The sequence below is a fragment of the Physeter macrocephalus genome, chromosome 15 (genome assembly GCF_002837175.3).
Source record: "Physeter macrocephalus isolate SW-GA chromosome 15, ASM283717v5, whole genome shotgun sequence".
Classification (NCBI taxonomy): domain Eukaryota; kingdom Metazoa; phylum Chordata; class Mammalia; order Artiodactyla; family Physeteridae; genus Physeter; species Physeter macrocephalus.
In genome coordinates this window covers 45,197,430-45,223,513 of record NC_041228.1, presented here as the reverse complement: position 1 = coordinate 45,223,513, position 26,084 = coordinate 45,197,430, and the positions used below count along the sequence as shown (strand labels likewise).

The window sequence follows — 26,084 nt, the reverse complement described above, 5'->3', positions numbered from 1 at the left end:
GAATAGTAGCTCAATATATAGAAGTTTAATAAATTATCTAATTCCTGTTATTGAGGTGGTTTGTGGTATTTCACCATTATACACAGCTCAATGAAGATTTGTTTTATTCCTATGTTATAGTTTGCATCCCTGATGATTTCATTGAGATCAATTCCTAGCTATGGAATCACTGGATTAAAATATTTTTGCCAAATATCAATCTGAAAAGCTGTACCAATTAATATTTACTCTCATAACTGTCAACTCTGATTATTACTATTTTAAAAATTTGCCATTTTGATATGTGAAAAATAGTATAACTTTTCTGTTTGTGTGTTTCTCTGATTAGTTGGTAAAGTAGTTAATATAGATAGTAATTGGCAACACAAAGCTGGAAGCTTGTTCTGAATTTTTGTTATTTAGGTAATATCTTGCTCAGTGATTCATTCATTATAAGAAAGCTTAAAACTAAAACAAGAATACTAAAACTGGAAGTGGAAACAATATAATTCCAAGCTCCAGGTCAAACAAAAGTAGACCAAAATAGCTGTAACTTATCAGGTGACTGGCTGAGTTAAAACTTTTGGTGATGCCAGGTGTGCACCAACAGAACCAAATCAGTACTAGATTCTGTCTTGATCTCCTGGCTGGGAACAGCATGCTTGTCTGTGCATGAGCAGTGTAAAGAAATGCATGCAGGTTACAAGTTGGCCACTTCAGTCATATTCACATTACACAAATAATCATTCCTCTTTTCACTAGTTGTGCTAAAAGAATCTGGATAGCCAGATATGAGAACATTTGGTCTTTCAGCTCGTTTCTCTGGTGGCAATGTGCATAAAATGCTACATTGAAGTGTTTTGTGTATGATTTTTTAAATTTTGTTTTCTTGGAAGGTAAACTGCAAGCTACTTTTTCTTTGCCTTGTAGGTCAGACACTGTAATGTGACTTTTGGGGGTCTTTTGTAAGTTCTCATACTGAAATGTAATCAGATTTAGAAATATTGTTAGATGGCTGACAAATTTGCATTACTCAGTTGGTGGAAGTTGGTATGCTTTGTGTAGATGGAAAACAAAGAAAAGTTGCTTTTGCTTTTCAAAGTCTCAGAGCCCTGCACTGCTAGGCACCTAGGTAGGAATGATGTTTTGGTTCTTGCCAAGGTTTCAAAATTAATACTGATATTGCAATGTCAAAAATTGTGACCTGAGCATTAGATTAAGAAATAGATTTTGCATCATGCATAGGTTACACTGGGACATTTGGAAGGTGTGCTTTAGTGTAGTTAGGCTAAAAAAGAATCTGATAATAATAATGTAAATCTGAACTTGCCCATGGATCATTTATGTGGAATGTGAAGGAGGAGAGCTGAACTCAGCACAGAGGTATAGAACAGAGGACAAAATAGAGGCCTTGATCATCAAGTCAAAGAACGTAGAGGAGAGTGATTTAACATATTTTTGGATTTTTTTATGCTTCTAAGTTCTCAAAACTGTTATATCCTTTATGAAAGCTACTCAGGCTGATGAAGGATAAATAATATGTTACTGATATTCCTTGGAACATAAATTCATATCTAGATGATTTGAGACTCTTATACAATGAGCCAGTCACCACTCCCAATAGCCTCAGCTGGAACACTCAAATTTCCTAAAACAATTCAGAATTGGCCAATCAAAATGTGCATTAATTAATTCTAGTAATAGCAGTGCTTCTGGTCAACTTTGAGAGAAAACATAGCCTTTTGTCTTTATCCTGTTCTTAGGTCACTGCATGTTGAGGTATCTTCCATCTGCCGCTGCGATGGTTTCTACAGTGTCTTCTTCCTGGTGGATGCCTGATTCTGTTCTACTAAGAGAATCTAATTCTCTAGTTTGATTAGCTAAAATCTCTATCTCTTTGGTTACTTAGGGCTGGCAGATGTTCTTGCTTCCATGGAACATTTTAAAGGATTAATTTGAATCAGATAAGGTTAGTGTTACATGCTCAGTTCTTCCCTCTCAGATTATAGAACAGACTTCCAATAGATCCTTTTTTTTGACTTATAGTTGATTTACATTGTTTCAGGTGTGATTCTTTTTCAGATTATTTTCCATTAAGGTTATTACAAGGTATTGAATATAGTTCCCTGTGTTATACAGTCAGGTCCTTGTTGTTTACCTATTTTATATATAGTAGTGTTTACCTGTTAATCCCAGATTCCTAATTTATCCCCCCACCCCCATTCTCTTTCCCCTCTGGAAACCATGTTTGTTTTCTATGTCAGTGCACTTTAAAAAGTGTTATATAAGTAATAGATACTAATCCTTTTCCTCTAGAGGACTGTTAATCATATAAGCAAATCTAAATAATAGAACAAAATTATATCTTTTTTTAACTTACAAATAAAGATGATTCCAAAATTTATAAAACATAAAAAATATCTGCTATTAATGAGTGTTAGTCATCAGAAGTAAAGAAATGCTATGTTTTAAATTTTATTTTTATTTTAAAATAGTTCCATCTATTCAGCTCAATCCCTCCCCCAACCAGTTATAAACCCATTTAATAAATTATAAACAGTTCTACAATATATTGTAAAACAAGCAGAAGCAATAATATTATGAGTCACTTCTGTCTTTGGACCCTGGCTCACCAGTTAAATCATTTTATTCTTGTGTTCTCAAATTAAATTTTTTTTTCTATTTTGTTATATTTTTTAGCTTTATTTTTTAGACCCCACATCTAAGTAGTATCATAAAGTATTTGTCTTTCTCTGTCTGACTTATTTCACTTAGCATAATACCCTCCAAATCCATCCATGTTTTTGCAAATGGCAAAATTTCATTTTTATGTGTGTGTGGCTGAGTAGTAGTCCATTGTATATATATGATATATATATACACGCCATACCTTTATTCATTCATCTATTGATGAACACTTAGGTTGCTTCCATATCTTGACTATTGTAAACAATATTGCTGTGAACATTGGGGTACATGTATCTTTTTGAATTAGCATTTTCATTTTGGGGGATTAATACCCAGAAGTGGACTTGCTGGATCATATGGTAGTTCTATTTTTAGTTTTTGTGAGAAACCACCATACTGTTTTCCATAGTGGCTGCACCAATTTACATTCCCACTAACAGTGCACTAGTGTTCCCTTTTAAGAGATTTTTTTAAAAAGAAAAATAATTTTGAAGTTTATTTTGATACTCATTAGAAGGCAAATTCTCTAATTGATAAAACCAAAATCTAGAGAAAAAGTCTCACTATGTGAATTTTTGAAGCCTAAAAGCTTCTGGAGAAGGCAATCAGAGAGCAGGAAGATAGCAGGTCAAGACCAAATAAATTTTTTTATCAAATTTAAATTTTTTGACTGATAGTTGGTCTCACACAGATAACAGGGAAAAGGTGAATTATTCTTGTCAATACAAAAATTGATTTTTTATACTGAGAAATGATGATGTATCTTTTTATTAGAAAGGATGTTTCTCCCCAAAAAGTGCAATAAAACAATAATTACTAGTTCATATTAGCAAATGTGAATTTCTTTGAGGTGGTGCCAGTGTCTCAGCCTGTAGCAGCCTATGATAAATTTGGCAGAGCTATTTTCACTGGCATGGCTTTATATGAGAACTCTTCTAAATAATTCTGTACATTAAAACCAAGAGCACAAGGCAAGCTTGGCAATATATCCACCTAACCCTTTTTGGGAAGTTTTTATTTCCTTTTTTAAAATTGAGGAGTTTCAGAACCAGAAAGCAATTTCATTCCCACTCCCATCCCTGAAGTACAAGAAAAGCACTTTTCTAGTTTGGGTAGCTCTGAAGGCTACGAAGAAGGAACCAAGAATATTAACAAACTGGGATAGAAACATCAGAAGGAAATCAGAGCCAATGAAACATTTTCTTCCATAGAGAATGAGATCACAATTAAATATGTACAAATGAGGCTTACATGTGGAGAAACAATCTACTTTGAAGACACAGGCCCTCTGGGATTTCTGAATCAAGAGCATGCTTTGGTAGTTTATGACAACCCACATTTTCTCTGCAGTTGTTGTGATATTTCTATTGTGAATTGTGAGGACGTTCAATACACCCTGAAAAATGGACAGAATAAATTGAAGGGGAGAGAAAAGGAATGTTAATCTGCAGCTTGAATCAATCAGGGATATAGGCAAGAGAAAATGTGGCAGGTTTAATTTGGATATGAAACAATTATATGGGAATTTGTAACAAAGGTTACTTTAAAATTCTAAATCAGAAGGCAAATATTTTAGCAATTCAATTATCTTGGGCTAAGCTCTCCATCCCCCGCAATTCACTGAAAAATGCATCAGCACAAAATCCAGTTGCTTAAGTAATTCAAATTAAACTTGGTTTTCTAAACAAGGGATGGCTGGATGCCACTTGGGCCTTGGCATGCTTGATTGTGAATTTGGTGCAAGTGAGTTTTGTGCACCCATGCTGTCTCTAGCTGTTAAACATACCATACTTCCCCTAGGTCACATTTTGGTTGGAGACTTAATGTATCCCTTAAAGCAGTAGTTTATTGGGATAAATTCCCAGTGTGAGAAGCAGTTATTGATCAGAAATATGCATATAAAATGATGTAAAGAATAATAGAATGTTGTAATTTTTTTCTTCCGTTTGGGGTTGTGTTTGTATTCATGAAAACACAAGACTGTGTTTGAGCTTTAAACTTAATATTAGTCTTGTTTTTCTATTAGTGTGTGCTACTTTGGGAAGTAGAGGGATTAGGGGAGCTTGAACTTAACAATAACCATTCTAAATTGTTTAAAGATATGTAGGTAAAGTTTATAGGAGACATCAAATTCTGAAGAACAGAGAGAACTTGTGCCAACATCAATTTTGGAATTATCATAGATGGTTCTAATGGTCCCTGAGAAGGAATCTAGATCTGCTTAGAGGTAGAATTCAAATATAATCATATATTGGAAATTAAGATTCATAGATTTCAGATCAGTACTTAATACCTACTATAAAGTAGTGTACTGTCAGATTTATTAAATTTTGTTTGTTATACTATCACTTTGTTGTTTCTCTAGTGAAACACAAACCTATGTTTCTCTGGGCACAGGGGTTTCTATGCAGGGCCTTCTTTAGAACTTCAGTAACAGTTGTACAATGAGAAACTATTGAATGGGTATGACCGTGGAAACTATTTAAAGGGTATGACCTCCTTTTTTCTTAATTAAATCCTGAATATGAGGGTTTTTTAGCTTTGGATTTTGCTTCATTCTTATAAAAACAGAGTGATTTAACATCTGATTATTTAGATCAAATAGCATATATCAAAGATGGATTACTTGAGATTTACTGTAATAATAGGTTTAAAATTTAGATCAATGCCTTGTACAAGTAGAACCTTAAGAAACATGTGGAGTGAAATTGCTTCTCCAAATAATAGCAGTAGCCATGTCATGATGGGATCTCCAGGTTTCCAGGGGCTACCTCAGAAAGATGGTGCAGTATTAAGATGTGAGCTCACCTCTCCTTACAGAAACATCAAAATCACAACTAACTGCTGAATAACTATCAACAAAAAAATGCTGGAACCTAACACAAAGAATATCCTACATCCAAAGAAAAAGGAGAAACCACAATGAAACAGTTGGAGGGGCATAATTGTGATAAAATCAAATCCCATATCCATTGGGTTGGTGACCCACAAACTGGAAAATAATTATACCACAAAAGTTCTCCCACACGAGTGAAAGTTCTGAGCCCCACATCAGGCTCCCCAGCCTGGGGGTCTAGCAATGGGAGGAGGAGCCCCCAGAGAATCTAGCTTTGAAGTCCAGTGGGGTTTGATTGGAGGAATTCCACAGGACTAGGGGAAACAGAAACTCCACTCTTGGAAGGCACACACAAGGTCTCATGTGCACCAGGACGTGGTGAAAAAAACAGTGACCTCATAAAAGCCAGGTTCAGACCTAGCTGGTAGAAATGGAGGGTCTCCTGTGGAGGCAGGGGGTGGTTGTGATTCACTGAAGGGACAAATACATTGGCAGTGGTAGTTCTGGTGAGTACTCACTGGCATGAGCACTGCTGGAGGCTGCCATTTTTCCACCAAGAGGGGGCCCCACCCAACAGCCTGTAGGCTCCAGTGCTGGGACACCTCAGGCCAAACAACCAACAGGGCAGCAACACAGCCCCACTCATCAGCAGACAGGGTGCTTAAAGTCTTCCTGAGCCCACAGCTTCCTGCTAAACACATCCCTTGACACAGCCCTGCTCACCAGAAGGACAAGACCCAGTTCCACAAACCAGTGGGAAGAAACATGTCCCTCCCATCAGGAAGTCTGCACGAGTCTGTTTAACAGCCTCACCCACCAAGGGGCAGATAGCAGAAGTGAGAAGAACTACAGTCCTGCAGCCTGTGGAATGGAAACCACAATCACAGAAAGTTAGGTAAAATAAGCTAGCAGAGGAATATGTTCCAGATGAAGGAACAAGATAAAACCCCAGAAGAACAACTAAGTGAAGTGGAGATAGGCAATCTACCCAAAAAAGAATTCAGCGTAATGATAGGAAAGATATCCAAGATCTCGGAAGAAGAATGGAGGCACAGATCGAGAAGATATAAGAAATGTTTAACAAAGAGCTAGAAGAAATAAAGAGCAAACAAACAGAGATGAACAGTACAATAACTGAAGTGAAAAAAAACACTAGAAAGAATCAATAGAATAACAGAGGCAGAAGAACGGATAAGTGATCTGGAAGACAGAATGGTGGAAATCACTGTCGTGGAAGAGAATAAAGAAAAAAGAATGAAAAGAAATAAGGACAGTCTAAGAGACATCTGGGAAAACATTAAAGTCACTGACATTTGCATGGTAGGGGTCCCAGAAAAAGAAGAGAGAGAGAAAAGACCTGAGAAAATAACTGAAGAGATAATAGATGAAAACTTCCCAAACATGGGAAAGGAAACAGTCACCCAAGTCCAAGAAGCACAGAAAGTCCCAGGCAGGAAAAACCCATGGAGGAACATGTCAAGACACAGAGTAATCAAACTGACAAAACATAGAAACAAAGAAAAAATGTTAGAATCATCAAGGGGAAAAGCAACATAACAAACAAGGGAATTCCCATAAGGTCATCAGCTGATTTCTCAGCAGAAACTCTGCAGTCCAGAAGGGAGTGGCATGATATTTTTAAAATGATGAAAGGGACGAACCTACAACCAAGAATACTTTACCCAGCAAGGCTCTCATTCAGATTCGATGGAGAATCAAAAGTATTACAGAAAAGTAAAAGCTAAGAGAATTCATCACCACCAGACCAGCTTTGCAACAAATGCTAAAGGAACTTCTCTAGGTGGAAAAGAAAAGGCCACAACTATTAAAAAGAAAAATAGGAATGGAAAAGCACACCGGTAAAGGCAAACATACAGTAAAGGTAGGAAATCATCCACACACAAATATATCAAAACCAGCAATTGTGAGACGAAGAGAGCACAAATGCAGGATATTGGAAGTGCATTTGAAAATAAAAGACAAACAATTTAAAACAATCTTGTTTATTTATAGACTACTGTATCAAAACCTCATGATAACTGCAAACCAAAAATCTACAAGAGATACACACACAAAAAAGAAAAAAGGAATCCAAACACAGCACTAAAATTGTTAACAAATCACAAGAGAACAAAAGAGGAAGGGAAGAAAAAGACCTACAAGAACAAATCCAAAACGATTAAGAAAATGGCAGTAAGAATATACAAAATCGGTAATTCCCTTAAATGTAGATGGATTAAATGCTCCAAACAAGACATAGACTGGCTGAATGGATACAAAAAGAAGACCCATATATATGCTGTCTACAAGAGACCCACTTCAGATCTAGGGACACATAGAGACTGAAAGTGAGGGGATGGAAAAAGTTATTCCATGATAAGGGAAATCAAAAGAAAGCTGGAGTGGCAATACTCATATCAGACAAAATAGACTTTAAAATAAAGACTGTTACAAGAGACAAAGAAGGTCACTACATAGTGATCAAGGGATCAATCCAAGAAGAAGATATAACAATTGTAAATATATGTGCACCCAACATAGGAGAACCTCAATATATAAGGCAAATAAAACAGCCATAAAAGGAGAAATCAGCAGAAACACAATAATAGTGGGGGACTTTAACACCCCACTCTCATCAATGGACAGATCATCCAGACAGAAAATCAATAAGGAAACACAGGCCTTAAATGACACATTAGACGAGATGGACTTTATTGATATTTATAGAACATTCCACCCAAAAGCAGCAGAATGCACATTGTTCTCAAGTGCACATGGAACATTCTTCAGGATTGATCACATGCTGAGCCAGAAAGTGAGCCATGGTAAATTTAAGAAAATTGAAATCATATCAAGCATCTTTTCTAACCACAATGCTATGAGTTAGAAACCAACTACAAGGCAACAACTGTAAAAAAACACAAACATGGAGGATAATCAATATGCTACTGAACAACCAATGGATCACTGAAGAAATCAAAGAAGAAATAAAAATATAATATTTGTTTTTCTCTTTCTGGCTTACTTCACTCTGTGTGACAGATTCTAGGTCCATCCATATCTCTACAAATGATCCAATTTCATTCCTTTTTATGGCTGAGTAATATTCCATTGTATATGATGTACCACATCATCTTTATCTATTCATCTATTTTTGGACATTTAGGTTGTTTCCATGTCCTGGCTATTGTAAATAGTGCTGCAGTGCACATTGTGGTACATGTATCTTTTTGGATTATGCTTTTCTCAGGGTATGTGCCCAGTAGTGGGGTTGCTGTGTCATATGGTAGTTCTATTTTTAGTTTTTTAAGGAACCTCCACAATGTTCTTCATAGTGGCTGTATCAATTTACATTCCCACCAACAGTGCAAAAGAGTTCCCTTTTCTCCATACCCTCTCAAGTTTTTATTGTTTGTAGATTTTTTGATGATGGACGTTCTGAGCAGTATTAGGTGATACTTCATTGTAGTTTTGATTTGCATGTCTCTAATAATTAGTGATGTTGAGCATCTTTTCATTTGCCTCTTGGCCATATGTATGTCTTCTTTGGTGAAATGTCTATTTAGGTCTTCTGCCCATTTTTTGATTGAGTTTTTAGTTTTTTTGGTATTGAGCTCCATGAGCTGTTTCTATATTTTTCAGATTAATCCTTTGTCTGTTGTTTCATTTGCAAATACTTTCTCCCATTCTGAGGGTTGTCTTTTCAGCTTGTTTATGGTTTCCTTTGCTGTGCAAAAGCTTTTAAGGTTCATTAGGTCCCATTTGTTTATTTTTGTTTTTATTTTCATTACTATAGGAAGTGCGTCAAAAAAGATCTTGCTGTGGTTTATGTCAGAGTGTTTTTCCTATGTTTTCCTCTAAGAGTTTTAAGTATCTGGTCTTACATTTAGGTCTTTAATCCATTTGGAGTTTATTTTTGTGTATGGTTTAGGTAGTGTTCTAATATCATTCTTTTGCATGTAGCTGTCCAGTTTTCCCAGGACCACTATTTGAAGAGGCTGTCTTTTCTCCATTGTGTGTTCTTGCCACCTTTGTCATAAATTAGGTGACCATTAGTGTGTGGGTTTATCTTTGGGCTTCCCATCCTATTCCATTGATCTATATTTCTGTTTTTGTGCCAGTACTATACTGTCTTGATTACTATAGATTTGTAGTATAGTTTGAAGTTGGGAAGCCTGATTCCTCCAGCTCTGCTTTTTTTTTTTTTTTTTTTTTCTCAAGATTGCTTTGGCTATTGGGGTCTTTTCTGTTTCCATAAAAATTGTGAAATTTTTTGCTCTACTTCTGTGAAGAATGCCATTTGTAGTTTGATAGGGATTGCATTGAATCTTTAGATTGCTTTAAGTAGTATAGTCATTTTCACAATATTGATTCTTCCAAACCAAGAACATGGCATATTTCTCCACCTGTTTGTGTCATTTTGATTTCTTTCATCAGTGTTTTATAGTTTTGCTGCATACAGGTCTTTTGCCTCCTTATGTAGGTTTATTCCTAGGTATTTTATTCTTTTTGTTGCGATGGTAAATATGATTGTTCCTTAATTTATCTTTCTGATTTTTCATTATTAGTGTATAGGAATGTGAGAGATTTCTGTGCATTAATTTTGTAACCTGCAACCTTACCAAATTCGTTGATTAGCTCTAGTAGTTTTCTTGTGGCATCTTTTGGATTATCTATGTATAGTATCCTGTCATCTGCAAACAATGACAGTTTTACTTCTTCTTTTCCAAATTGTATTCCTTTATTTCTTTTTCTTCTCTGATTGCCATGGCTAGGACTTCCAAAACTATGTTGAATAATAGTGGAGAGAGTGGACACCCTTGACTTGTTCCTGATCTTAGAGGAAATACTTTCAGTTTTTCACCATTGAGAATGATTTTGCTGTGGATTTGTCATATATGGCCTTTATTATGTTGAGGTAGGTTCCCTCTATGTCCATTTTCTGGAGAGTTTTCATCATAAATGGGTGTTGAATTTTGTTGAAAGCTTTTTCTGCATCTATTGTGATGATCATATGGTTTTTATTCTTCATTTTGTTAATATGATGTATCACATCGACTGATTTGTGTATATTGAAGAATCCTTGCATTCCTCGGATAAACCCCACTCCATCATGGTCTATGATCCTTTTACTGTGTTGTTGGATTCTGTTTGCTCGTATTTTGTTCAGGAATTTTGCATCTATGTTCATCAGTGTTACTAGTCTCTAATTTTCTTTTTTTGTGATATCTTTGTCTGGTTTTGGTATCAGCATGATGGTAGCTTCATAGAAAGAACTTTGAAGTGTTCCTCCCTCTGCAATTTTTTTGGAAGAGTTTGAGGAGAATAGGTGTTAACCTCTTCTCTAAATGTTTGATAGAATTCACCTGTGAAGCCATGTGGTCCTGGACTTTTGTTTGTTGGAAGATTTTTAATCACAGTTTCAATTTCAATACTTGTGATAGGTCTGTTTATATTTTCTAATTCTTCCTGTTTCAGTCTTGGAAAATTTTACCTTTCCAAGAATTTGTCCATTTCTTCCAGGTGTCCATTTTATTCGCATTTAGTTGTTTGTAGTAGTTTCTTATGATCCTTTCTATTTCTGTGGTGTCTTTGTAATTTCTCCTTTTCCATTTCTAATTTTATTGATTTGAGCCCTGTCTGTTTTTTTTTTCTTGATGAATGTAGCTAAAGGTTTATCAATTTTGTTTATCTTCTCAAAAAACCTGCTTTTAATTTTATTTATCTATGCTATTGTTTTCTTCATTTCTATTTCATTTATTTCTCTTCTGATCTTTATGATTTCTTTCCTTCTACTGATTTTGGGTTTTCTTTCTTCTTCTTTTCTAGTTGCTTTAGGTGTAAGGTTAGACTGTTTATTTGAGATTTTTCTTGTTTCTTGAGGTGAGATTGAATTGATATAAACTTCCCTCTTAGAACTGCTTTTGTTGCATTGCATAGGTTTTGGGTTGTCTTTTTTTTGTTGTCATTTGTTTCCATGTATTTTAAAAAAATTCTTCTTCGATTTTTTCAGTGATCTCTTGGTTATTTAGCAGTGCACTCTTCAACCTCCATGTATATGTGATTTTTACAGTTTTTTTTCTGGTAATTGATTGCCAGTCTCACAGCATGTGGTCAGTAAAGATGCTTGATACAATTTCAATTTTTTTAAATTTTCTGAGGCTTGATTTGTGACCCAAGATATGATCTATCCTGGAGAATGTTCCATGTGCTCTTGAGAAGAAAGTGTATTCTGCCACCTTCGGGTGGAATGTCCTATACATATCAGTTAAATCTATCTGTTCTATTGTGTCATTTAAAACTTGTGTTTCCTCATTTATTTCTGTGTGGATGATCTGTCCATTGGTGTAAGTGGGGTGTTAAAGTCCCCTACTATTATTGTGTTACTGTCAATTTCCCTTTTTATGGTTGTTAGTATTTGCCTTATGTACTGAGGTGCTCCTATATTGGGTGCATAAATATTTATATTTGTTATAACTTCTTCTTGGATTGACCCCTTGATCATTATGTAGTGTCCTTCCTTGTCTCTTGTAACAGTATTTTAGTGTCTATTTTGTCTGATATGAATATTGCTACTCCAGCTTTCTTTTAATTTCCATTTGCATGGAATGTCTTTTTCCATCCCCTCACTTTCAGTCTGTATGTGTCCCTACGTCTGAAATGGGTCTCTTGTAAGCAGCATAAATATGGATCTTGTTTTGGTATCCATTCAGACAGTCTGTGTCTTTCTGTTGGAGCATTTAATCCTTTTACATTCCAGGTTATTATCAATATGTATGTTCCTATTACCATTTTCTTAATTGTTTTGGGTTTGTTTTTTGGTGTTTTTTTCTTCTCTAGTGTTTCCCACCTAGAGAAGTTCCTTTAGCATTTGTTATAAAGCTGGTTTGGTGGTGCTGAATTCTCTTAGCTTTTGCTTGTCTGTAAAGCTTTTGATTTCTCCATCAAATCACAATGAGATCCTTGCTGGACAGAGTTATCTTGGCTGTAGTTTTTTCTCTTTCATCACTTTAAGTATATCCTTCCACTCCCTTCTGGCCTGCAGAGTTTCTGCTGAAGAATCAGCTGATAACCTTATGGGGATTCCTTTGTATGTTGTTTTTTGCTTTTCCCTTGCTGCTTTTAATATTTTTCTTTGAATTTAATTTTTGTTAGTTTGATTAATATGTGTTTTGGTGTGTTTCTCTTAGGGTTTTTCCTGTATGGGACTCACTGTACTTCCTGGCCTTGATTATTTCCTTTCCCATGTTAGGGAAGTTTTCCACTATAATCCCTTCAAAAATTTTCTCATACCCTTTCTTTTTCTCTTCTTCTTCTGGGACCTCTATAATTCGAATATTGGTTGGTTTAGTGTTGTCCCAGAAGTCTCTGAGATTGTCTTCAATTCTTTTTAGTCTTTTTTCTTTATTCTGCTCCTTAGCAGTTATTTCCACCATTCTGTCTTCCAGCTCACTTATTTGTTCTCTCCCTCAGTTATTGTTATTGATTCCTTCTAGTGTAGTTTTCATTTCATTTATTGTGTTGTTTGCCTCTGTTTGTTTATTCTTTAGTTCTTCTAAATCTTTGTTAAATATTTCTTTTATTTTCTTAATCCATACCTCCATTCTATTTCTGAGATTCTGGATAATGTTTACTATCATTACTCTGAATTCTTTTTCAGGTAGGTTGCCCATTTCCTCTTCATATATTTGGTCTTGTAGGTTTTTACCTTGCTCCTGCATCTGTGACATATTTTTTTGTCCTCTCATTTTTTAATTGATTAGTTGGATTGTGTTCCTGTCTTACTGGTTTTTTGGCCTGAGGCGTCCAGCACTGGAGTTTGTAGACTGTTGGGTAGAGCTGGGTCTCAGTGCCAAGATGAGGACCTCCAGGAGACCTCACTCTGATGAATATTCCCTGTGGTCTGAGGTTCTCTGTTAGTTCAATGGTTCAGACTCAGAGCTCTCACTGCAGGAGCTCTGGCCCAACCCCCAGCTCATGTCCCAAGATCCCTCAAGCCATGCAGAGTGAGAAAAAGAAAAAACGAAAAAAAGGAGCAGAAAATAGCAAAGAGTAAAAAATAAAATAAGATTAGAAAAATAACAGATATGTTAGAAAGATAAAAAATAAAAATACAGATGAAACAACAACTGGAAGGTAAGACAGAACCACAATCGTGAAAAAGTGGAGGAAAAAAAAAAGCCAGAAAAGGTTTTCACTGTGTGGGGCCGGGGCTTAGGAAGGGGTGGGGTTTAGGTGGTGGGCAGAGCCTATGCTTAGGACAAACACAGCTAAGGGTGCTAGGGGGTTGGGCTTCGGCTCAGTGTAGCACGAGGAGCCCAGCAGTGCTTCTGGACTTGGAGGGTGGAGGACCAGGTTCAGGACCCCAGTAGGCTCACTGGGCCTGAGTGGGTGGGGGAAATGCCTGCAGTGCTCCTCTGATTCCCTGGCCCTGGAGGCTCCCCCCATCCACCTCTCCTCCTTTTACCCCCTCCTCCCTCCCTCCTACCTCCCTAGGACACCTGCAGCTGGAGGTGGTCTCAAAGGGCAGAGGAGCAGGCTTGGGAACCCAGCAGGCTTTCCAGGGCCCAAGTGCATGTGGGAAGTGCCCTCCATGCCTTCCTTGATCCTCAGATCCCAGACAGCCCCACCCCATCTGCCTTTCCTCTTCTCCTCCGCCTCCCTCCTACTCCCCTAGGACCAACGTGGCCTGGAGGGGGCCTCGGAGGGCAGGTGACCCGGCCTGGGAGCCTGGCAGGCTTCTCAGGGCTGAGTGGGCAGGTGAAAGGCCTGCTGCACTTCCCCTGATCCTCCTGTTGTAGAAGGTCACCCACCCACAATCTGCCTCTCCTACTCTTCCCCCCACCTCCCTCCCTCACAGGCTCCTAGGACCCACGAGTCTGGAAGGGGCCCCAGAGGACGCAGGACCAGACCCAGGAGCCCAGCATCATTCCTGGGGCTCAAGAGAATGGGGAAAATGCTCTCCACACCTCCCCTGATCCTCCAATCCCAGAGGTCCCCTCCATGTTTGCTTCTCCTGCTCTTCCCCCTTCTCCTTCCCTCCAATGCCCCTAGGACCCACGAAGCCAGAGGGGGCCCCAGAGAATGGAAGACCCGGCCTGGAGCCCTGCAGGCTTCCTGGGGTTCAATTGGGCAGGGGAAATTCTAGGCATGCTACCTGTGATCCTCCAAGACCCTTGAGGGTCCCTCCAGCCGTGGGAACCGCTCCCCTCCCAGCCACGCCTCAGGGACACCAGTCCTGTCCAGCCCCCACTTCTCCTCCCCCCTCACTCCCCCCACATCCTACTTGGTCACTCGGGGGTTCCTCCCATCTCTTTGGGCATCGAGGTCCCCCAACAGTGTCTGGCAGGTGCCCTAGTTGTGGGGAGACATGAACTCTGTGTCCTGCCCCACCATCATCTTCACAAAAGCAGTTTTAAGAGGGAAGTTTACAGCAATACAATCTTACCTCAGGAAATAAGGAAAATCTGAAATAAACAACCTAACCTTACACCTAAAGCAACTAGAGAAAGAGGAACAAACAAAACCCAGAGTTAGTAGAAGGAAAGAAATCATAAAGATCAGAGCAGAAATTAATGAAATAGAGATGAACAAAACAATAGAAAAATCAATGAAACTATAAGCAGGTTATTTGAAAAGATAAACAAAAATGATAAACCTTAACCACACTCATCAAGTAAAAAGGGAGAGGGCTCAAATCAATAAAATTATAAATGAAAAAGAAGTTGTAATGGACACCACAGAAATACAAAGGATCATTACAGACTACTACAAGCAACTATATTCCAATAAAGTGGACAATGTAGAAGAAATGGACAAATTCTTAGAAAGATACAACCTTCCAAAACTGAACCAGGAAGAAATAGAAAATATGAACAGACCAATCACAGGTACTGATATTGAAACTGAGAATTAAAAATTCCAAAATAACAAAATTCCAGGACCAGATGGCTTCACAGGAAAATTCTATCAAACATTTAGAGAAGAATTAACACCTATCATTCTGAAACTATTCCAAAAAATTGCAGTGTTTGGAACACTTCCAAACTCATTCTATGATACCAACATAACCCTGACACCAAAACCAGGCAAAGATACCACAAGTAAGGAAAATTACACATCAATAGCACTGATGAACATAGACAGAAAAATCCTCAACAAACTACTAGCAATCTGAATCCAACAATACATTAAAAGGATCATACACCAAGATCAAGTGTGATTTATCCCAGGGATGCAAGTATTCTTCAATACACATAAATCAATCAATGTGATACACCACATCAACACAGTGAAGAATAAAAACTATATGATCATCTCAAGAGATGCAGAAAAAGCTTTTGACAAAATTCAACAGCCATTTATGATAAAAGCTCTCCAGAAAGTAGGCACAGAGGAAACATACCTCAAAATAATAAAGGCCGTATATGACCAACCCACAGCTAACATCATACTCAATGGTGAAAAGCTAAAAGCATTTCATGTAAGATCAGGAACAAGACAAGGATGTTCACTCTTGCCACTTTTATTCAACTTAGTTTGGAAGTCCTAGCTGTGGCAATCAGTGAGTAAAAATAAATAAAAGGAATCCAATTTGGAAAAGAAGAAGTAAAACTGTCACTCTTTGCAGATTACATGATACTATACATAGAATATCCTAAAAATGCTACCAGAAATCTCCTAGAGCTCATCAATGAGTAAAGTAAACTTGCAGGATACAAAATTAATACACATAAATTTGTTGCATTTCTATACACTGACAATGAAAGATCAGAAAGAGAAATTAAACAAATGATCCGATTTACCATCATATCAAAAAGAATAAGATACCTAGAAATAAACCTACCAAAGGAAGCAAAAGACCTGTACTCCAAAACTTTAAGATGCTGATGAAGGAAATCAAAGATGACACAAACAGATGGAGAGATATACCATGTTCTTTGATTGGAAGAATCAATATTGCCAAAATGACTATACTACTCAAGGCTATCTACAGATTCAATGCGATTCCTATAAAATTACCAATGGCATTTCTCACAGTACTAGAACAAAAAACTTGACTATTTGTATGGAAACATAAAGACCATGAATAGCCAAAGCAATCTTGAGAAAGAAAACTGGAGCTGTTGGAGTCAGGCTCCCTGACTTCAGACTCTACTACAAAGCTACATCATCAAAATTGTATGGTAGTGGCACAGAAACAGAAATATAGATCAGTGGAACAGGATAGAAAGCCCAGAGATATACCCATGCACCTATGGTCAATTAATCTACAGCAAATGAGGCAAGACCCTAGAATGGAGGAAAGACAGTCTCTTCAATAAGTGGTGTTTGGAAAACTGGACAGCTGCATGTAAAAAAATGCAATTAGAATACTCTTTAACAGCATACATAAAAATATCCAAAATGGATTAAAGACCTAAATGTAAGACCGTATATTATAAAACTCTTAGAGGAAAACATAGGCAGAATACTCTTTGAGATAAATTGCCACCATATCTTTTTGGATCCGTCTCCTAGAGTAATGGAAATAAAAACAAAAATAAACAAATGGGATCTAATTAAACTCAAAAACTTTTGTACAGCAAAGGAAACCATTAAAAAAATGAAAAGACAACCTACAGAATGGGAGAAAATATTTGCAATGAGACTGACAAGGGATTAATCTCCAAAATATACAAAGAGCTCATGCAGCTTAATATCAAAAAATCAAAGAGCCCAATCAAAAAATGGGCAAATCTAAACAGACATTTCTCCAAAGAACATATACAGATGGCTAAAAAGCACATGAAAATTTGCTCAACATCACTAATTATTAGAGAAATGCAAATAAAAATTACAATGTGGTATCACCTCTCACGAGTCAGAATGGTCACCATCAAACAATCTACAAACAGGGGCTTCCCCGGTGGCACAGTGGTTGAGAGTCCGCCTGCCGATACAGGGGACACGGGTTCGTGCCCTGGTCCGGGAAGGTCCCACATGCCACGGAGCGGCTGGGCCCGTGAGCCATGGCCGCTGAGCCTGCATGTCCGGAGCCTGTGCTCCACAACGGCAGAGGCCACAGCAGTGAGAGGCCCGCATACCACACACAAAAAAAACAACTTTCTTTGGGCTTCCCTGGTGGCGCAGTGGTTGGGGGGTCCACCTGCCAATGCAAGGGACGCGGGTTCGTGCCCTGGTCCGGGAGGATCCCACATGCTGCGGAGCGGCTGGACCCGTGAGCCATGGCCGCTGAGCCTGCGCGTCCAGGCCCGCGTACCGCAAAAAAAAAAAAAACATAAAAAAAAAAAATAAAAATCTACAAACAAAAAATGCTGGAGAGGGTGTGGGAAAAAGAGTACCCTCCTACACTGTTGGTGGGAATGTAAACTGGTACAGCCATTATGGAGAATAGTATGGAGGTTCCTTAAAAAACTAAAAATAGAGTTACCATAGGAGCCAGCAATCCCACTCCTGGGCATATATCCAGAGAAAGCCATAGTTCGAAAAGATACATGCGCCCCAATATTCATTGCAGCGTTGTTTACAATAGCCAAGACATGCAAGACACCTAAATGTCCATATATAGATGAAAAGATAAAGAAGATGTGGTACACATATACAATGGAATATCACTCAGCCATTAAAAAGAATGAAATATTGTCATTTGCCTCAACATGGATGTACCTGGAGATTATCATACTAAGTGAAGTAAGTCTCACAGAGAAAGACAAGTATCATATGATACCACTTATATGTGGAATCTTAAAAAAATGATACAAATGAACTTATTTACAAAACAGAAACATACAGATTAGAGAATGAATTTATGGTTATCAGTGGGGAAGGTAGAGGAGGAGGCATAGATTGGGAGTTTGGGATTGACTTATACACACTCCTATATTTAAAATTGATAACCAACAGGGACCTACTGTATAGCATAGGGAATGCTGCTTAATATTCTGTAATAACCCAAATGGGAAATTAATTTTAAAAAGAATAGATACATGCATATGTATAACTGAATCAGTTTGCTGTACATCTGAAACTAACAACATTGTTAATCAACTATACTCTAATATAAAATAAAAATTTTAAAAATATGAACAGAATGAACATGAAAAAATGTTGAGTGAGTGAATAAATGATAACTACAAATCCCCTTAATATGATATAGCTAAGTATTGATAGTGAGAAAAGAGGAGTGTGAGTTCTTCTGTCATTCTTCTTATTCAGGGTAACATCTAGTCTTATTTACAGATTTATTGTTACTATTACTATGTTAGACCAAATCTTTTATTCGCTCAACAGTATTTATTGAGTGCCTGCTATCTGCCAGACACTATTCTAGGAGTTGAGAATCCATCAGTGAAAAAAAAAAAATGTATTAAGAATGTCCAAATCAGATAAAAACACTTTATATAAGTAGTGGTGTGTATGAATGTGTTTGTGTGTGTAAATGTACATTAAGTGCTTCAGAAAAGTCTCCTCTCTAAAGAAAATTATAAAAAATAATATATGTATATGTTGGATAAGCTATTTTCATTCTTTGAAATATCTCAAAATGCATTTGTTTATATATATTTATATTTTTCATTTTATGTCAAGTTATATTAAATGGCCAGTTTAAAGAATTACTAATACTATAGTCTCAAAATGAGCTAAACTCCTATTTTATAAAACAGATTGGTCAGTTCTGATGAAATAGTTTACTTATTTATCTATACACATATAAACTATCATTGCTTCTCTGAGGTCTGGGAAATGAATTATGATCTTCAAAAGGAATTTTTATCTACTGAAATGTAGTGTGTGATAGCATACCCAAATGACTCGATTTATAATAGAAATGAGAAATGTCAATGTGTGTTTAGGAGGCCTAGACCTATATTAAATGAGCATGTGTAAATGTGTGCATGTGTGTGTGTTTGCACATGCCTGTCCCTGTCCCTATTTCTATCTCCAGATGCCACCCATCTCCTACAAGCCATCTTTAGCTGTGATTTCTCCATGTGGGTCCACATGATAGTCATTAGTATAACTCCTCATCAGCCTATTTTTCTATTGTGTTCTTCGTGCTGGTTGTAACAAGCCTCTGCCCACCCCCATGTTCTTCTGGAGCATCTTGTGAGATATAATTTGCTCTACAAATTGTAGTTTAATTCAGACAGACAATAAAACCCTGGTGGAGAGTTTCTGATTCCTTTCATTCTGGGGTGGCCATTTTTATTACTGCAAACACATGTTCTCGAAATGCACATTACAGCAAATTTGGTATGGCTTGTGAGTTTTTCACATTTCTCTGATTTCTTATACAGGCACTGTCATGGCATACTTTTAATACCATGGATAAAACATAAGTAATAAGCCTCTAAATGTTTTAAAACGTTTGGATGCTTGCTTTATTCTTGGCAAATCATCTGAATGATAGTCTCAATTTTATCTTTGGATCATTATAAATCATCAGAAAGCTGTGTATTTGGACCAACTTTTCCTGACATCCCTCTGACTCCATCCGCTATAGAATATATTTCTTTGAGTAGCATTTTGGATTTTTGTCCTGGGCTTTGAGTAAAAGGTAACTATGAGAAATGGAACCTGCTTCTTAACTTGCTTGTAGGAGTTCTGTGAACAGTTATTATCCACAGCTTAGGCAGAGAGGAAAAATATTGTCTGCATCTCAGATAACCATTATATTGTAGTACCTGATTTTCTTTCCAAGTAGTGTGCAATACTAGAGTGCTGTGAAAATGGTAACAAGTAAAGCTATCTGACTCCCAATTATTCCTTAATGTATTTGATTACACAACCAATTTTTTCTAACTGTGTGGACACAGGAGATTCTGGATTCTACATTACCCTGATCCCTTTCACCCAACAAGGCTCCATGTTAACTGAGTATATTTTCTTTTTTGTTTGTAAGAGTTACAGTGTAATGATAATATTCAATGTATAGAATCCATGTTAGATAGCCTGATGTACCTCATTTACACCAGGTATATTCCTGATATATATATCTGATCCCTGGATCAGATGTGTTCAATTAGGAAACCTACTGAGCAGAATTTTAGGAGATGCTGAGGAACATAGGCTGTATAAATTCTTTTGATCTGTTGTCTATATAGTATTTTAATCCAATATTTTTAGTGGTGGTCAAATTATCTTTGAGCTACTAAAAAGAGGTCAAAGAACACCAACAAGTTGGGCTACTATAAGAATTGTCTGTATGCTAAAGTAAAACCTAGTTTTTATCACTTGAAAGTAGACTTAATAAATCAGCTGTGGATGAATAGAAATGAGTTTAAAAAATAAGATTTAACATATTTGAAGAAAAGGAGGAGTTGAGACATTTTGAAGGTAAGCATTTAAGGCCTATGTGAAACCTTTAAAATTATACAAGTCATACATCTTTGTAAGAGAAAATTTGGAAGATACAGATTAACACAAATATCTCCTTACACAGAGCTATTAGCTTCCAGATATATCCATTGATATTTAAAGTATGTGTGTATTTTGATTCTGGGGTTTGAAGAAGAGTGGTGGGGTTCAAGGGAGGCTATAGTCCCCTCACTTGCTCTTAATGATGAATCTGCATGTAGCTAATGAGTTTTAGCATCTCTGCCCATAAGTGTCTGGGGAGGAGCTGGAAGTGTAGTAGTGTCCTTATGTAGGATGGAACAAACACTGAGTTTGGTGGAAGAATCAAGGGCAAAGCAATTTTGTACAAGCAAATGAATTATAGTTTGCTCTATATCAGCACTGGCTACCCTTCTATGCCCCACCTTTCCACTTCCCACCCCTTCAGCTATTTTTTGCAAAACATCACTGAGTTCATTTGGGGGCCAGATTTTAGTTTTGATATATTGTGGGTGATCCTGAATTTTGTTTGTATTTTTCCTCATTACTGTAGATCTATGCATATGTCTTTGAAAACATCAAGTCTGTGAGACTGGAAGCACTGCTCTTATCCTTGCTGAGCATAGTGGTGCTTGTTCTGGTTAAAGAGCTGAATGAACAGTTTAAAAGGAAAATTAAAATTGTTCTTCCTATTGACTTAGTCTTGGTAAGTATGAATCAACATTTAGCATTCTGCCCTGCAATGTTTGCAGTTGCTGTGGGTAACCTGCAGAGGCTCACATTATTGTCTAAAGTAAGCCACAGCTAATCCCGTGTCTCATTAAAGCAGGGCTAATTTGTGTGGCTATATATTAATGTAAAGACAGGAAATATGTTGAGTCAATAATTTTAAAAATGAAGCACATGTGTTTTCAATTTTCACAGATGCTTGTATTTTTTTAGGTAAATAAGAAAACATGTAGCTTAAGATTTTAAATAAGGAGACATTTCTAAGGATGAGACCCAAAAGATCTCTGGCATGATTCTCCTAAAGCAACAAAAAGTGATACCACATCCTACTGACATGTTATTTGTATGGTATGATACATAGAAATATTATCAATTGACAAATGTCCATTAATGATTGATAAATTTATTGACACTTTTTATTGACCCAATTTTGCTTTATTAAAGGATACTCATGATTTTCACTAGCCAGGGCTGATTTTCTAAGATTTTTTTGTTGTTTTTGTACTTGGCAAAGCAACAAATAGTACTTTGCTCCTAAGGCTTATGGCATTAAAAAATACATTTTGAAATTTTAAGTGCCTCTAATGGGAACTCTTAACTAAACAAAGCATTACATTGAAAATGAAATGTTAAGCCAACCACAGTCTACTAACTTACTTATAATTAATTGGCTTTAGTTTTTTAATGGTCTTTGGGTTATATACATGTATATGACAAGTGGTGTCTAAGTAATTTCACCTATTGAAATATCCCTCCATACTGTTGAAATGGTATAGGTTTATGTAAATGTATAAGGCTAGCACATTGGCAACTGTGTCTGAGGGATATGACTTCTTTTCTGCATAACTAAGATGGATGGCTTCTCTCCATAATTAGGTCTTGTATAATTTCTAGAGATACATATAACATATGTAATCTATATAATGTGTGTGTGCTTGTATATGTGTGTGGATTTCAAATAAGCCATACAAGTGGAGGGTACTATGATTATTAGTAGTTTTCACGGAGACAACTGTGAAACATATTTTATTCCAAAATCCTATAGGTATTAAGGAATGCTTATTATATCCTGGGAAGCTTGATTATATGTTTCATGAAACCAGAAATTGAAAATAACCTTGGAGAAGAAGACTCTTGAACTCTTTTTATTCAATACTGAATAAAACACTGAATAAGACAATTGTTCATTCAATACAAAAATTGTAAGAATTATCCTTACAAAAAATAAAAGGTACTCCTTATACAGTGTTGCCCCTAATATGTGTAAGACCTAAGGCAAAAATAATAATGCAGGCCCAAATACTTAAGAGTTATACATCAAAATGTTAAATAAAATAGGTTCTATTTTCCTATCTTGACTAAAATACCTTAGTGATTACCTTGAAAGTCAGGTTAAAATAGAGAATTCTCCTAATTCTTTGAGTTCTGCCAGAATGCCGCAGCAAGGGGAAAGCCAGTCCCTTGGACTGCCTCTTCTCTTCCTACTTCAGCTCTATCCCATCTACAGTGGGATTCATAAGTATAAATGTGGATACCCTTGCCCCACAACTGTCCCTTGGCCTTTCCTTGGGTTACACTGGGGAAGGTATTCTGGAAGTAGACTTGGAGCCATTTAGGCAGGAAATTATCGATTCCTGACGATTCAGGGTGTGGTCCAGAAAGAGGAGTCCAGGTTTGAGTTGGGTACCTCCCTTTGCCCCCACAAAACTCCCATTTTATGGGGAGAGCTACAGTTGGAGGATGACCAGATTAGAACCCTCTAAAGCACTGTGTGAAAGGCCAAGTTAGTGACTTAGATTACTTAATTTTAATATTGGCTATGTGTATTAAACACCATGTATTCTTCCATTTTCAATAAGGATCCAGCATCTTGTGGCTATGGTGTATTTTCTTTTGCAGCTCACAATATTTTCTGACTTGACATAAATATTTCATGAAAATTATTAGCAATTAAAATTTATTAATTGGCTTAGAAATTTTTGAATACATTAATACTTCTGATTCCAACCTAATAGCCTGAAATTTTAACTACTACTATATTCTGTAGAAAATACAATTATAGCACAATATCTATAAAGTTTAAAGTATAACCTGTAGAGTTTGCTGCCTTTAAAAAATATCCTCAAGGCTCTTTTGCTTTTTAAGTCTATTCAATGTTTTAAAAACTTCTATAAATTCAGTTAAATATCATCACAGAGAACAGAAATACACAGGAAAAATCCCTACAAAATAATATTTTCGGGCATTGTTAGATATTCCTTATTTTGCTAGTGTGATTTTGTTATATCTTTTTTCTGACCATGTATATGGTAAATTTGTACTTTAAATAGGTAATTAGTGTATCTCTTTTAAACAGAAAAGTGTAGTATATAAATAGTTATACCAAACTGATATAACCATGTGAAATTTACAGCACCTATTAAATTATCAGAAGAATGAAAAAAGAATGTGAAAATGGATGGAAAACATTAAGGTGGCATGGCTGGTAAAAACAAATGCTGAACAGAATTCTGAACATACATTTTAAGGTGATCATGGATACTTGAGAACACTTGGTTTCACTTATTATATATCATTATATCATATAACAGAGGGTCAGGCACCTGAGACTCCAAGGAGGTAATTTCAAAAGTATCAAGTTTAACACATTATTAACTAGGATATTTTACTTCAAGAAATAGCAAAACTCAAAATTCAAAATTATTCAAGGAGACTGTAAATCATCATTGATTATTAACCTACATTAGGAATATTGATGCAACATCTTAAACTCTTAGGTGGTTGCTGCAATGGAGGGAAAACGTTCTGTGTTATAAAGCATCCGTTCATATTACAAGAGACAAGTATTTAGGTTGGATTGTGGTATCTGTACATACACAAGCATGCACGCATGCACACACACACTCCTATAGTCTGTGTTCTGCTCCCCTTCAGAATCAGACACAATTGGGAAGAATATAAGAAAAGTTGTATTATTGTAATGCCATTTAATTTTTGAGACTAAAAATTAAGTGCTGTCAAATCCCAGAGGGATTTTTTGATTTTTATAATTCTTCTTAGTACTTAAAAATCTGTACAACTGCTATATTACTCGAGAAAATCATGGGGCACATGAACAATGTTTACTTTTAAAAATAGTTTTAAGATGTTTGAGAAGCTGGGAATAATTTTCTTTTTCTTTTTTCAAATGGGACCACACAGATTATTGCTGCATCATTTACTTGTTATTGTACCAATATGGAAAACACATATGGATTAGAAGTAGTTGGTCATATTCCAAAAGGGTAATGTAATCTCTTTCTTTCTTTCTCTTTCTTTCTTTCTTTCTTTCTTTTTCTTTCTTTCTTTCTTTCTTTCTTTCTTTTTCTTTCTTTCTTTCTTTCTTTCTTTCTCTCTCTCTCTCTTTCTTTCTTTCTTTCTTTCTTTCTTTCTTTCTTTCTTTCATTTGTTTTTTGATGGAGGAAGCAACTGCAGGTAGGTGGGTATGAATTTCATTTCTTTCAAAGGCTCTCTATGGGACAAAATTCCAATTAATTTCTATTTTACAATGATAGAAACAAACAGTTCACAATAAAGAAAAAAATAACTTATTAGACTGCTTATCAATTACTTGGGAAGTTGATAACTATTTTATACAGCATTGCTTCAGGTAAAAGATTTGGAAATTACATGAATATTATTTGAAAAAGAAAGCAAGGCATTGAATTTCCAAATTAGAGTCATGCTCTAGGATATAGTCTTCCCTATTCCACTCACATATTCCTATTACTATTTTTATTTCACTTAAAACATAGTAAAAATACACAAGCATCATCAGATATAGCAAACCTATAGGCATGAGTGGTGTACAATCGTGAAAGAGAGGGTGGAAGTGGAGACGAGGGCATGTTCTCCACCTGCCTTAAAGCCTTCCTCAGGACACTAAGAGGAAGATTAGCAAGAAGAAGTGTTCACTCTAAAAAGACAAAATGTTATTCCAAATATAGCCTGAAAGAAAATAAAGTCATCTTAGGGGACAAAGGGGATGTCTCTTTTAATGGGCTATACTATACAACAATATTTATAAATTTGGGACAAAGTTAGAGTTGTTGAGTCCTCTATATTTTTATTTTCCAGTCCCAAAGTTTGGCTTCTAACTACATTAAAATGGAGAGACAGTAGAAAAATTCTCAGAGATTAAAAAGATAATTTAGAAAATCCTGTCTTTAGCCTTTATGCTAAAGATATAGGCTAATAGTGATTATTGGAATCAACTTGTGTTTTCTAAAGGGTTCTCTACTTTTCACCTTCAAATTTAGTTTATTGTTTTTTATTCTCTAGCTTAGTTTATCATTATTAATAATTAGGCAAGCTCAATTTTTTTTTTTTTTTTTTTTTTTTTGCGGTACGGGGGCCCTCCCCTTTTTTGGCCCTTCCCGTTGGGGGGCACAGGCTCCAGACGTGCAGGCTCAGCGGCCACGGCTCACGGGCCCAGCCACTCCGCGGCATGTGGGATCTTCCCGGACCGGGGCAC

At 36.4% G+C, this 26,084-nt stretch overlaps 1 protein-coding gene across 1 annotated transcript in view; it reads left to right on the top strand.

The window, feature by feature from the left end:
* SLC26A7 (solute carrier family 26 member 7) overlaps nt 1-26,084 on the top strand; it is a 208,020-nt gene that overhangs the window by 98,870 nt on the left and 83,066 nt on the right. The window contains exons 5-6 of the mRNA XM_024115908.3: nt 21,396-21,548; nt 24,773-24,855. Of these exons, the coding sequence (XP_023971676.1) occupies nt 21,396-21,548; nt 24,773-24,855 (236 nt within the window). The remainder of the gene's footprint in view (nt 1-21,395; nt 21,549-24,772; nt 24,856-26,084) is intronic.